The sequence below is a fragment of the Photinus pyralis genome, unplaced genomic scaffold (assembly GCF_008802855.1).
Source record: "Photinus pyralis isolate 1611_PpyrPB1 unplaced genomic scaffold, Ppyr1.3 Ppyr1.4_LG5, whole genome shotgun sequence".
In the NCBI taxonomy this organism is placed as follows: Eukaryota; Metazoa; Arthropoda; class Insecta; order Coleoptera; family Lampyridae; genus Photinus; species Photinus pyralis.
The window spans coordinates 42,733,056-42,747,312 of NW_022170596.1; the positions used below are offsets into that span (position 1 = coordinate 42,733,056).

Consider the following 14,257-nt stretch of genomic DNA (forward strand, 5'->3'; position numbering starts at 1 on the left):
TTTATTTTCGCCGATTTCCACATGCCGATTGAAAGTAAGGAGAACACTTTGCTTGCATGAAAAGCGAGTTCGATGCTCAAAAAGTCGATTATTTGGCGCATACCCCTTTTGTACCTACCTACTACGCAGTAATTTTCATTTTACCTAAATTCAAGTTCTAACTTTGGGATGATAAACAAACATTTGAATTTAGGTACGTCACGATTACTACTAGGCACATTTGAAAATTACCAGACGAGGTCGCAGTAAATTGTTTTTTTTTTGTGAATTAATGTACCCCATGTAGTATCTCATTTACGAATTAATCACAACAAAATATTTAGGTATGTTGGTCTTACTCCCCAATCGGTAGATAAACCAAGCCTACCAAACTGATCTCATTACTTGAATTAGTTCAAAAGGGAGTTTATTTCCGTTTAAACATTCAAATTTATTGTCCATTTTATATTCATTGTGCAATTTTTCGTAACTTGACCGGAAATGGTGGCGATTTTCAAAACATACGAATCCATCCATACGTTATTTGGGTGACCGTTATTTGTTTATGAATGTGTAATGTCTTATTTCCGTCGACCTTGTTTCTGCACAATTATTTCTAAAATTTTATGCCAAAACAAAACAGCAATCATTTGTTGGTTGTTTGTTACCTAATTCCATATTGAGGTTCTATACCTCTATAGTTGATTTAAATTGGTTAAAGCTAAACAAATTTCCAAGCATTGTTAACTAGATATTTCAGGGATACACAAAAATAGTGAGTCTTGTACTTGGGCATAGAGGAAATTCATAGAGGAAATTGTATTTCCTCTATGACTTTGGACACCATAATTTCAAGTCAGCGATGAAGGCGAACCAAACACTACATTTTTCAAATTTTCTTTTAATATACGACCTGCGAGTATATCAAAATTATGCATATAACCAATTTTGTTACAGAAATGTTGGTAAAAATAACCCATGCTAATATAGAAGTAAGCCATTTTTTACGAAAGATTATCTACAATGAAGCCCAAGAAGCGGCAACAGTTGGATTTTTGTTCTTGTATTGGCATAGGGTGCTTCTTCTGGAACGAAGTAAGGATACGTTTCTGAAAGTGATACAACCCTTCCCCTTAGTTAGCCCCACCCTCACCCATCAGACACAGCTGCGCCACTCCACCCACCCCTTTACTCTTTAAACAAAACTCCTATATATATGGTGACCATATGTACTTTTTTTAGTAGGACAGTACTTTCTTTTCAAACGCTGTCCTATTGTCCTTTACGATTTATCAAGTACACTTAAATGTACTCTTTTTCTTAATTACACAAAATTAAGTCATACCTTTTGTCCAAACGAAATATAATTATGACTTCTTGCATGTCTTTGGTCATAAATGCTTTGGCGTATTGCTTAGTTGGATTTTGATCCATTGTGCAGCAACCTATCGATGAAATGTTTCAATTCTTAAAGAGTAAACCACAACTTCTGAAAGAAATTCATGGTTCCAAAAAGTACGACTGGTACCAAAATGATGATCAAAATGTTCAGGCAGGAACGTCGGAGGAAAATTAACTTTTAAAATTTATATATACATATAAAGACACTTAATTTATGTACCTATGTTTGATAAAAAAAAACTTTTTTTGCTTACTGTTTGATTAGATTCGTAAAATTGTGACCAAAAAAATTTCCTAGAGTATTAGCAGTGCATTCCCCTGTAAATTATAAATGTACTTTTTTCTTGTTGAAAAATTATGGTCACTATACCTATATACCAATGCTGACCTGACAGGTAGAAAAGGTCTTTCTCGCAAATGCATTGGAAACGCATTCCGAAACCTTCAAAAGCACCGTCATAAAGACTGTTTTCCATAGACATAGCTTTCGTTAGAGACGAAAGTGTCATATAAACATTCGTGAAGTACGAAAATAGCCCAACGATCGTCATTCTCATTATACTGTTTAGAGGGCAGAAGGTGGTGTGCTACTGCTGATGCAGCGCCCGTTTCCTTTTTTTACCACCCGCACGTTAGTAAGGATTGTATGGGCGTATGGCCCAAAATAAAATCCGACTTCCACCTTTGGTGTCGCCAGTGTCTCGATGGTCCACGCCAATGGGCGGCGGCGCGGTGCCATTCCCCAAATACATTTATGGGTGTTAACTAAATAAATATAGCTTAGAATTGCTTTAACGCAGAAGGAGCTATGTATGTATATATACATAATAAAATTTAGATGTCTCACTCATTTTTTACCACCTACAAGGCGCTAAAAGCGGAAGGGGCACACTACCCTCTTGCCTCCCCTCTAGGGATGCCACTGGTCAACACTCCAAGATTTATCGCCACACCGGATCACCTCCAATGTGCATTATTATTTTCATGTATGTAAATTGAATATAAAATACCTTTCAGCTAAGCCTGATGATGGGGAGGTAACCCTCGAAATCGATAGCTAAAGAAAAATATAAAAATACTTCAGCCTTTTGTTCTCTGTTTTATACTCAATACTGACAGATTGAAAAGGAAGCATACATAAATTATACAATTGGAATCTCTACGTTTCGATCATGTACTTACACATGGATTTCGTCGGTTCGGCCCTTTCTACAAACTTAGGATACATGTATGCACTTGCTCTCCTCGACCGCTTCACGACCTGGCCAGCCGTGTTCCCAAAAATGACATCTCCGCCGAGTCTGGATTGCAAGATTCGGAATTCCGGAACAGATTCCAACCGACAGTGACCAACAATTTGAGTCTGTTCTCTTCGCTGAAATCAACCGCCTCCTCGGAATCACACGTGTCGAACTATACCGCATATCATCCCCAGGCGGACGGTAAAGTGCAACGTCATCATCGGACGCTAAAAGCTGCAATCAAGTGCGACAAAATCGAGCGATGGGTAGAAGTGCTACTTACCATCCTTTTTTTCCTTATTTGCCAGCAGCCCGCATCATCCGGACTCCGGACACTATTTTTTATTATAGCATGGGACACTATATATAAGACCCTCAGATCCTCCTTCGCGAAGATATCCGGCCATCCCCAGCAAGCAAACATGGAAAGCCAAGAATTTTCGTCCATCCGTAGCACGTTTTTGTGCGAAAAGAAGCGCAAAGGGATCACTCCAGCCCTTATACGAGGAATCGTTCACGGTAATCAAAGTGAACGGCACCATAAGAAAAATAATTTAGAAAATGGTGCAGTCGACCTGATTAAATGTTGAAAAAATAGATCGCTTTGTATAGGTTAGGGGTGTAATTTTGTTCGGGACATTGACCATAGGCATGGAATCAGTAACATTATACTGATCCATGCTATAGGCGAATTTAGCATGTCGGTTGTGCCATTGACATTCTTTATCGCCTTGGAAACAGGTGCTGGTACGATAACACTATCATCTAATAGTTTAAATTAGGCACATATACAATTTCTCTTATTCTTTGCACCATACGCAGGGCTAAAAATAGTTATTTATCTATAAATTGCAATAAAGTCTCTGTGTTAACGAATTTGGAATTTCATAGTCGAGGTGCGTAGATAGGCATTGAATTTTTCCCTAGAACTCATAGTTACTTAATCTAAAGTTGTAAAAATCGGGGAGATCACCACTAACAAATCTTACGACATAAGTTCTAAGTAGGTATTTTCCACTATGGGTAAATGGAATAGTACATATACGAGGAATAAGTATTATTCTCAATAAGGACCGGTGAAACTTTATGTCCCCAAATGAGTACGTATTGGAAATTTTGTGTAGAGATTGATGGAAAAAACCGTTGCGTGTCACATTTGCATTTATAGCGAGTCATTGACTTGGTTGGTCTTCTACCTATACAATTATATTGGGCCACTTTTGGTTTCAAACCACGAGAGGAACCTGGAGAAGAACTTGAGGGAAGCTTACGCAGAAGTTGAAGGCAATTGGAGAGCGACTTATGAGGAATTGAGAGACATTAATGGATACTTGACAGGAACAGTAAAATTTGATAGAAACTTGAGAAGAATCTGATGCGAACCTGAGTGTAACTGAAGGGGAACTTGAGAGCAACTTTAGAGGAATGTAAGTGAAAAGTACATTAACAAAAAAACAAATTTTGTTTACCACAACCATACCGAAAAAGGCAGATTCTTCTAGATTGTAGGAGGACATGGACATCTACGATTTATCATAAGCATGGAAGCAAAGCGATCTGTGAATTTTTGAGTTAATCTTAGGTTAGGTAATTATAATTACTTACTCCATGTGGCTCACCAAAATTCGTCACACGTTGCAACTGGTGCCTAGCTAAATCGTCGAGGAATCCGTCTCATAGAATTGTAGAGCAAGATATAAAAATTAGAAGTTGTAATTTATATTTAATTATTGTTTACCTATAGACGCTGTTCTCGTGCTAACCTTGAAGGGTAATTATGGTACTCGTTTACACTATGGTATTACCTAGTTTCAGTTGCTCGAGGCTATATACAATTTGCACAAACACTTTGATCGATAAACAAAATTTAATGTATGTAGGTACCTAATCGTTTTGTGTACCATCGGTGAAAGTACATAATACATACGCGTATACCTAGTAAGTTGCTGCTATACATCCATCGTCCTTCAATTACCTACTTTGTCTCCAAAATAAAATCTTCAAAGGAGTATTTATTCTGTAGATTTGAGTGTGAATTGTGAAAACCGTGAAAAGAAATTGGGACGTATGTATTTACTTTCCTTTGTATCGAAACTGTAAATAATTAGCAACTTTATGTCATTTTTACAAAGCGATGTGACTATATCCACCGGTGACGAAATCCATATCTCCCCTTTCGAATAGATTCGATCACTGGTTCTTTCAGCGTTGCCAAAAAACTAGGTACATCAAAACTTTAATGTGTATATTCCCTGTACATTTTTGATTTTCTGGAAAACAATTATTGTTAATGATTCTGTTAAACTTTTTTTCGAAACTTACCTAAATAGTTATCACCAACATATTTAAGGTCAGAACGGTATATACAATTGGGAAAAGTGTGTTCTAAAAATCCTTATGCTTGTCACAGAACACTCTCATTTTTTAAATTAAAGATTATTGATTACTAAAAATCAAAATCAGGCCCATGTTAGTCCTCTCTTCCTCTCTGCTTGAATATTTTATGAGTTCCGCATTCTTCATTAAAGCAAGAAGGTATTAATATTTCTTTCGGAGTTTTTACTGTGCATTTAAAAATGAAAGAATATACCGGCGGTTCCGTTAACAAAATAGTTTGTGAAATTCATAGTTAAAGCGAAGGTAGTAAAAAAAATTATTACATTTATAGGCCACACTTTACAGTATACCTACACATACCAAATTTGAAAAAGAGTGATTTGCACTGGGTCTTCCTACCTTGTACAGATATAGTCACCAAGTTCCATGCAATCCAAGTCCAAGTCCAGCCAAGATCTGCAGTTGGAATTTACAGAAACTAATTCTGGATAGGTTATTTTCATGTTAAAAAAAACAGGTACACATTTTGTCATGACCAGAATTTATTTCACACCCTCTTGAGAAAAAATGCTTGTCTGGGTCCCCTCTACCACCCAATCTTTTTCACATGTTTACTTGTTACCATGGTGTGAATTATTAACTCATAATGTTGATTTTCCTTTCCATTAAGTTGGTGACATTTTCACTGTGTTTGATTTTAGGACGACGGGATATCATCGGATAAGCATATCCTAGGACCTAGGCAAAGCCGTTAGTTCCACATGTTTTTGAGATCTAAGAAGGCCATCTACATTGTATAGATATTGTTGTATTCAGGTCGAAAAACCACAACGCAAACGAAAAATCGGCGTACCTAAAACCTAAATGTGCAAACAAATGAACTTACAATCGAAAATTTGAAGTTGGGGGTGTACCTGTAGTCATTGATAGAAGTGTGTATAACATATGACAGAATATACCTAATTCATAGATTTAAAATAATTAGTACCAAATAATATGTTACTATCTGACGCCTCTACATGACTGATAAAGAAGAGACAGAGACCTTTATTGCCCAAGAATGTACACAATTAAAGGCAGTGAACGAGGGTTTAAGTCGTTAGCCTCATGTTTGGGGGGAATTTATCACGCGTGACTTATCGATGATTTCAACACGGACTGGGTTGCAAAAATCTCCATACTGATAATGATCCTTCATTTCTAACACGCTAATTTTCGCTACAATTTGTGCGATTAGTCGATTGATAAAAACTGTTATTCATTAACCTCGCACTAATCTTTCGTTTTCGGGTAGGTCAAATTCTAATCAGCAGAAAGTAAATTCGTCCTTCATAATAATATTTAGATGTTACCGGGTTGGTACACGTCGAGATAAAGTCGCTTGAACTAGTATCATTCGATCTTTCAACGACAAAGAAATTTTTGCAAATTATGGGAAAGCGTGCACCTGCACGGAAACCGAGCGCTTTTCTTAATGCCCCACCCTGTACTTCAACTGGTAGAGAACAAAAAACATACAATATCCGAATAGTAGAGACCATTTTTAGCGCATTTCCACAAAAATAAAAAAAAAATGCGCTATTGTGACCACTTTGTCCGTCCGTCCGTCCGCTAACTTTGCGACGCTACTAGTTTTTTATCTTAAGAGCTATTGTTCTACTTTTTTCGCTATTTGGTTCGTTATGGTGTCGAGTCTTGTACCAAGGAAGGAATTTTTTCTGTACCGCTTACAAAAAAAAGTTATTGTAAAAAAAAACAAAAAACCGTTTTTTACATGTTCCATAATTTTACACTTTTGCCGTTTATTAACGATCCTAGAGATCGTTTATAATTTTTCATTGCTATCTGTCGCCTGCCGGTTGGTCTCTCCGTCTGTTCCTTTGTCTGTCTGTCCATCTATCTGTCCGTGTGAACGATAACTTTGTTTAGAAATGTCCGATCGCTCTTACATCTCCGTTAGTTATGAACTGAATTGCATGAAATTCAATATGGGCATAGCTTTAGCCATATAATACGCAATGCCAAAAGTTGAATCGAATCGATTCCAAATTCACAGTGCCCTTTTCGCATCTCGACCATTTATAAACCGAATTGCAAACTTTTTTACTTATAAAAGTATTTTAATGAAATTTGATACATAGGCACTTGGAATAAAGGAAAATCAAACGCCAATTTCAAAATTTGGTTTTGCGCATGCGCAGTGCCAACTTTTTTATTTACGGAAGAATTTAAACGAAATTGATACATAGGCACTTGGGATAAAGGAAAATCAAACGCCAATTTCAAAATTTGGTTTTGCACATGCGCAGTGCCAACTTTTTTATTTATGGAAGAATTTAAACGAAATTTGATACATAAGCACTTCGAATAAAGGAAAATCAAACGCCAATTTCAAAATTTGGTTTTGCGCATGCGCAGTGCCAACTTTTTTATTTATGGAAGAATTTTAACGAAATTTGATACATAGGCACTTGGGATAAAGGAAAATCAACCGCCAGTTTCAAAATTTGGCTTTGCGCATGCGCAGTGCCAACTTTTTTATTTATGGAAGAATTTAAATGAAATGTGATACATAGGCACTTGGAATAAAGGAAAATCTAGCGCCCGTTTCAAAATTTTATTTTGCGCATGCGCAGTGCCAACTTTTTTATCTATGGAACTATTTAAGTGAAATGTGATACTTAGGCGCTTGGAACAAAGGAAAATCTAACATTAGTTTTAAATTTTAGGTTTGCGCATGCGCAGTTCCAACTTTCTTATTTAGAAAAGCATTGAAATGAAATTCTTCTCATAAACTGAAATTGAAGTAGCACGTCAACAATGGATTGCCCATGTGCAACGCTATCTTTTATATTTGTGGCTGGATTTTTACGATTTTAACAGAAGTTGCATCTTACAAAATGGGAAATGAATGCAAGTGGAAATGCGCTTTATGTAAATCGTTTACGATTACTTTTTAACTTGTTTTACATTATTAGCCAGGTAAGTGAGATTTTACTGGCTATAGGAGAAGTTGACTGGCGAGCCGTTAGGCGAGCCTGTCATCTCCTAGAGTCAGTAAAAACTATTACCTGGCGTATAATGTACAATATTTTATTTGTTACTCATTTGTAAACAATAATAAACGTAAATAATTAGTTCTTAAATTGATCTTGAAGAAATGTCTAAAATATCATGTGATCCATGTAACAGAGACTTCGCATTAATTCTGACCAATGAAATTACTAGATTACTAACTTGTAAAATTTTTACAGGTCTGCTGTCAGTTTTACAAGCCAGTAGCGTTTAAGCATGACGTTTACCCGTTTGCGTTTTGTCTTGTTAATCAACGTTTACAACTGAGTAACAAATAAAATAATTATCGTCATTTTGAATTATAAAAGATGAACCCTCTGGTATTCTACATGAGTATATTACCAAGATTCTTTTTTGTGCACCCCCATGTACATTTCCTTAAAATTTTCCTAAATTATTAAAAAAATTATTTGAGATTATTTTGATTTCCGAAACATTTTGAGATTTGAGCCCATCCACATATTAACTACAGAATAGCGAAAATCCCCAATTTCAATAAACCTGGCTCCCTTTTATCTACGATTATGAAACGTTGTTCAAGCTTAAAGCTACGCACTATTAAGATATTACCAAAGTTAGTGATTTTGAGATACAAGAAGGTTAATGAAAAAGACAATCGATCTGCACAATAGTTGTGTTGAGGTCGCAAAACCGCAATTCCTCAATTTTGTAAGGGTTTATTTAACGATTTGTGAAGGGAATATCAATATATAGGAGAATATAGCTTCAGATCTCGTTAATCTCGTTGGGAGCTGGGGCTGGGGCAGTGTCATACTTTATACTATGCGATCAAAAAGTTGCTGTCAAGTCACCTTTGGAAGTTCAAGTTAAGTACGATTTCCCATCTAAACAAAAATTCCAAAGGTGACTCGATAGCAACTCATTTTTGATCGCATAGTGTTTTAACTTGAACTTCCAAAGGCGACTCGACGTCAATCCTTTTTTGACCGCCCGTTACATGTCTTCATTTATAGAGGTGTGCAAACGAAAAATCGATGTGCCTAAATGTGCAAATAAGAGAAGCACAATCGATTTATTTAGTTTGAAGTTGGGGGTATATAGTGAAGTTTTCCCCCAGTTCAAAATTTGATTTTTAACTTCTTCGCTAGTTTACGGCTGTAAATAAATGTGTCACATTAATAGAATATCATTCCTAGATTTAAAATAATTAGTACCAAATAATATGTTACTATCTGACGATTCTGACGCCTCTACATGACTGATAAAGAAGAGACGGAGACCTTTATTGCCCGAGAATGTACACAATTAAAGTCAGTGAACGATGGTTTGAGTCGTTAGCGTTAGAAATTACTGATACTGATACTTAGAACACGGGCGGGGTTAAAAAAGATCTTGGATGGGGTAAGCGGTTAATTGGAGGATGACATTTCATTTCTTCTAACAACGCTAATTTGTGCGATTAGTCGATTGATAAAAACTGTTATTCATTAACCTCGCACTTAATCTTTCGTTTTCGGGTAGGTCAAATTCTAATCAGCAGAAACTAAATTCGTCCTCCACAATAATATTTAAACGTCGTCGGGTTGGGGTTATTAACTGTACACGTCGAGATAAAGACGCTTGAACTTGTGCCGTTCGATCATTAACGACAAAGAATTTTGCAAATTATGGGAAAGCGTGCGCGGATGCGATCCGTAATGAATCACATCACAAATGAAAAATCCGTAGTTGCTCGCCTCCACGTGGCCGCGTGATGCCGACTAGACTGAACGGCATCTTTACGGCGTGAAGGGAGCGGGGGATTTAACTCGGTGCCGCTCGTAGAGCTACGACGTGCTACGAAAGCGTGGAAATAAACATTCAGTATATATTTGGTAGAGCCTCAGATTCAAGCAAAATAAAAAAAGTGCGATTTTTTTGAAACTTTAGTGAAATATATTCTTAGGAAATAGTTGGTAATTAGATGTAATTAGTGTTAATGTTAAATAGTTGGATTTTATCTAATTGAGGGGTGTGCAAATAGAACATTTTTTTGGAAAAATTCCTTTGGATAGCCTACTGACAGGTAATTATCATCTAATTGTGTATATTTATATAAATTTTGCGAAATTGTATTAATTAATGAACTGTTGGCGATATTTATAAATTGTTGAGTAAGGTAATGGTGGTGTCGCTGTGTTTATATTTTGATTGTGATTTCATTTCTTCTTTCAAATTTAAGTACAGAGAGGGTTTATTTATGATCTCGTTTTTTACCCGGCGTTATATTCGCCGGTCCGGACAGGGGCGGTTTTGGGGTTCGAAGTTGCGAATTTTGGCGAGAATTTTTCGATAACTATGAATAGGTACTCCGTGTAATTGGCAGTTATGCATGTTTTGCATCGAAGTGCATTAAATTGGCGGGACGCAACGAACGGACGACACCCAAATTCAGACCTACCACTCTGTAGGTTGTCGAGGTCGGCGTTCGTTTGTAAAAAGCCAGCAGAGCCACGTGGAGGCGAGTAACTACGGGACCCGTGCTCGTGCGTCCTCCGTATAATTTTAGATGACGTTCAACCTTGCGGTTCGTTGCTTGATACGAACACCGTGGTTACTCGCCTCACTGCAGCCTCGTGTCGTTCCAATGTTATCTTGGTTCTTGTTTTGTTCTCGTAATCTAATGTTTAATGATTTATAAATATAGATAGTAGTTAGAAATAAACATTTTTATTTAAATCTTGCCTTTAGTTGGTATTTAGATAAAATGAGGTCATCTGAATTCGCATTACTCTTTAACTGTTAAACCTGACCTACTCAAGTAGATTCGAGCTTGTTTCTATTTACGCAACCAACGTGATTTAATAAACCGGCAAACGATGACGGTCTCTGCCAAAAACATCCCCCCAATAATTTTAATTTTTTTCGTTAGATTAACGAAAATTTTCGAGATACGCGGGGTCAAAAACCGACCTAAGAGCGCCCCTCTCCTACGCATTGCACACGCATAGGGCGGGGCTTAACAGTTGAACGCAACTCGCACATGTCACAAACTTGCATTGTTATGGTGCACCTCAAAGATTGTACGTGTAAAGAGTGCCTTGACACAGGTCCCGATCCTTCCGGTTCACAATGCCTAACGAAAACAAACTTAACACTGCCGAAGAAATTTTTATAAAAAATTTATTTTTACGATGCAAAACCGAATCGGTCGAGGGTGCGTTGAATTGATGCTTTGATTTATTTTCCGATTTTTACGTTTTTATTTTTTTTCCAGAAGATTTTTGGCCACAAGTGTCCGAAATGGTGGGTTATTACAATGAAGCCATGTTACCCGTCGGGGGGCCAGTGCAGACGTCCGAAGAATCGCGATTATCAGTAAAACGTGTTGTGTGCAGTCCTGACTTGCCAATCAGCAGTTTCCCGAGTTCGCAAACGGATCAACAAAATAATCAGTGCCAATTATGTAATAAGTTGTTTACATCAAAAACGGCGTTTCAAGCCCATCAGCGCACTCATGCGAAGGAAACTGACGATCCCTATCGATGTAATATTTGTTCGAAGACCTTCGCAGTACCTGCTCGCTTAACACGCCACTATCGCACGCATACTGGCGAAAAACCATTTCGTTGTGAATTCTGCAACAAGAGTTTCAGCGTGAAGGAGAATCTAAGTGTGCACAGGAGAATCCACACGAAAGAAAGACCGTACAAATGCGACGTGTGCTCCAGAGCATTTGAACATTCGGGTAAGCTGCATAGGCATATGCGGATACACACCGGTGAACGCCCACACAAATGCACGATCTGCTCGAAAACCTTCATCCAATCCGGACAATTGGTGATCCACATGAGGACCCATACCGGTGAAAAACCCTACGTTTGTTCAGTGTGTCAAAAGGGATTCACCTGCAGCAAACAACTGAAAGTGCACTCGCGCACCCACACTGGTGAAAAACCCTACTCCTGCGAGATCTGCGGAAAATCATTTGGATACAATCATGTGCTTAAGCTACACCAAGTGGCGCATTATGGAGAGAAAGTCTACAAGTGCACAATCTGCAACGACACATTCAACTCCAAAAAGTCAATGGAAGCTCACATTAAAAGTCATTCCGAAAACGCCTCACCTACCTCACTAATCCCAAGCGACTCCTCTTGCTCATCAAGCAGCGACAAAGAAAACAAAGACACCCCCATAGACATTGTACCTACCATTCCCGAACCCGCAGTCGTCAGCTACGATTCCGATATCCGCTACTACCTCTACACAAAAGACCGAAGCCGCCTATCGCCTCCACCGTTCTCCTACATCCCACACTCTCCCAGCTATGCATCATCAGGAGTCGAACTACTAGCGGCCGCTGCAAGCGTAACCGAACGCGTGCAGCACTCGCCCGACGTGGTCTTAAACTTGATCTCTAAAACCGCCCCGGACATGGTGGCCACACTTCGACATCCGGCGTACTTCTCCGCCCCAACTCTTCACTACGACACACCGCTGACGGCCGGCGACAATATCAGGCGACAAGTGGAAGCGTGCCTGGCAGTCGAAGAAATCGCGTCGGAAGACGAACCCAGCATTACACCACCAAGTTCCAATCCAGTCTCGCCCGCCCCATCCCTCTCACCTGATCCCGAACTCAGCCTACCTCCCAGGAAACGATCGCGAATGATTCTGAAATCCATGGAGACGATCTTCACCGAAGACTCATCTCCCGTACGTTACAGCTCTGTCATACAGTATGCGCGCGCGTCTTAAGCTTCCACGCTTCTTCAACTCTCTTCATTTGCGCGATTCCTCTTTTTTTTTGAAAGCAGCAGAAGGAAAAATGAAGTGGTATAGAAAACAGAACGGTTTTTTTAGTTTTCTGTGATAAGACTGCAAGAAACCAACATTTACCTCATAGCCGTGCCTAGGGCTCAGCCCCTCGCAATATTTTACACTACAAAAATACATTGTCACGTCATAATGCGGTGTAGTAATAATAGTAATATAAATTAATTCTATCAATCTAAATGTGTTATGACTGGAATTGTTTTTCTATATTTGTTCGTGATGTTGAAAGTCATTATGGTCGTGATTTTATATGACGTTATTTTCTGTAATTTTTAGTATTTCTTTGATAACTAGTGTAAAATGTACTGTATTCTAAGTCTGAGCCATTGTGCACCAATGGCAATAATTTATTGTATTCCTTATCATGAATGTTATGTATATGATAAATAATAAAAATATAGTAATTTATTTTCTTTTTTTCCGACATTAAAATTCCAGAAAGTTTTAAAAACCAAAAATCGTTATTAAGTGGCGAATTTGACCAGAGATAGTATACATATTTTTCAGTAAAAGTATCTCCATAAATCTAACGTAGATATACTAAACGGTGAACAATTAAATAAAAAAGGGAATTATTACAAGTGCACTGGGCCATATTTGTGTTTCAAGTTTCAGGAGATTAATTTGGGCGCAGTTGGCGGACGAGACCGTATAAAGTAGATTTCAAACTCGTAATTCCCAAGTAAACAAACAGCCCATGCAAAAATAATTTGTGTGAAACGGTCGTAACATGCCGTTACTCCAAAAATAGTATTTCATTAGTTATTTTATTGATGAGAAAATTGACCGCCTTCGATGTCATCTATCAGATTTAACGAAAAACAGAAACTACTAAACTGAAAGATTGCTTTTAGTAGCCCAGTCTACTGTGGCGACATTTCAATAGGAGGCAAGACTGTTGGCATTTTACAATAGAGGGCGATACATATCACACGACAAAGGGTATATAACGAATTATACTCTTTAATATAACGTATGTACACTCTTTGCGTATGACTAGGGTAACTTTGTTAATTGTTATGCTTTATGTTCATATATATCAAAAATGAGTTGTTGTCGAGTCACCTTTGGAATTTTTTTTACATGAAAATTCGTCATATATACTTCTTTTATATATATGGAAATGGGAATCGTACTTAACCAGTGGCGGATTTAGGCTTTGGCATTGAATAAAAAATTAAGGCTTTGGTCAAGGGAGGGGCGCATACAATTTTTAAAGGGAATATATTTTTAAAAACACATTTAATATATGTATAAAAATAGAACATTTTTGGTATAATACATAATATAGTGAGCAAATATCTAATTCTTCATAAACTAAGAAAAGAACAAACCATAAAATGCTTAAATCATAAAGGCGAGCTTTCTTTTTGTCGGCGCAAATCGATTCTTTTCTACTTTCCACGAAATTTGTCCAATAGATATTCTTACACAATTAGGGCATT

General features: G+C 37.6%; 1 protein-coding gene and 1 long non-coding RNA gene across 4 annotated transcripts; one reads left to right on the top strand and one right to left on the bottom strand.

Annotated features, from left to right (window-relative positions):
• Positions 1-1,217: 1,217 nt before the first annotated feature.
• Positions 1,218-4,625, bottom strand: LOC116170813. 2 transcript variants are annotated; one of them, XR_004145322.1, is made up of 5 exons: positions 4,227-4,625; positions 2,905-4,178; positions 2,563-2,848; positions 2,391-2,437; positions 1,218-2,341 (listed from the first exon to the last, which is right to left on the bottom strand). It is a non-coding gene; the product is annotated as an uncharacterized LOC116170813 (long non-coding RNA). The 2 variants fall into 2 exon arrangements; XR_004145321.1 differs by having other exon boundaries at positions 2,563-2,855.
• A 5,219-nt stretch (positions 4,626-9,844) lies between these two features.
• Positions 9,845-12,982, top strand: LOC116170814 (Krueppel homolog 1-like). Of its 2 annotated transcripts, none has more exons than XM_031487335.1 (2): positions 9,845-10,059; positions 11,251-12,982. In XM_031487335.1, the coding sequence occupies exon 2, from the start codon at positions 11,277-11,279 to the stop codon at positions 12,732-12,734; it is 1,458 nt and encodes a 485-aa protein (XP_031343195.1). In that variant the 5' UTR covers positions 9,845-10,059; positions 11,251-11,276; the 3' UTR covers positions 12,735-12,982. The 2 variants fall into 2 exon arrangements, with proteins under 2 accessions (XP_031343195.1, XP_031343194.1); XM_031487334.1 differs by lacking the exon at positions 9,845-10,059 and adding an exon at positions 10,824-11,190.
• Positions 12,983-14,257: the final 1,275 nt, after the last annotated feature.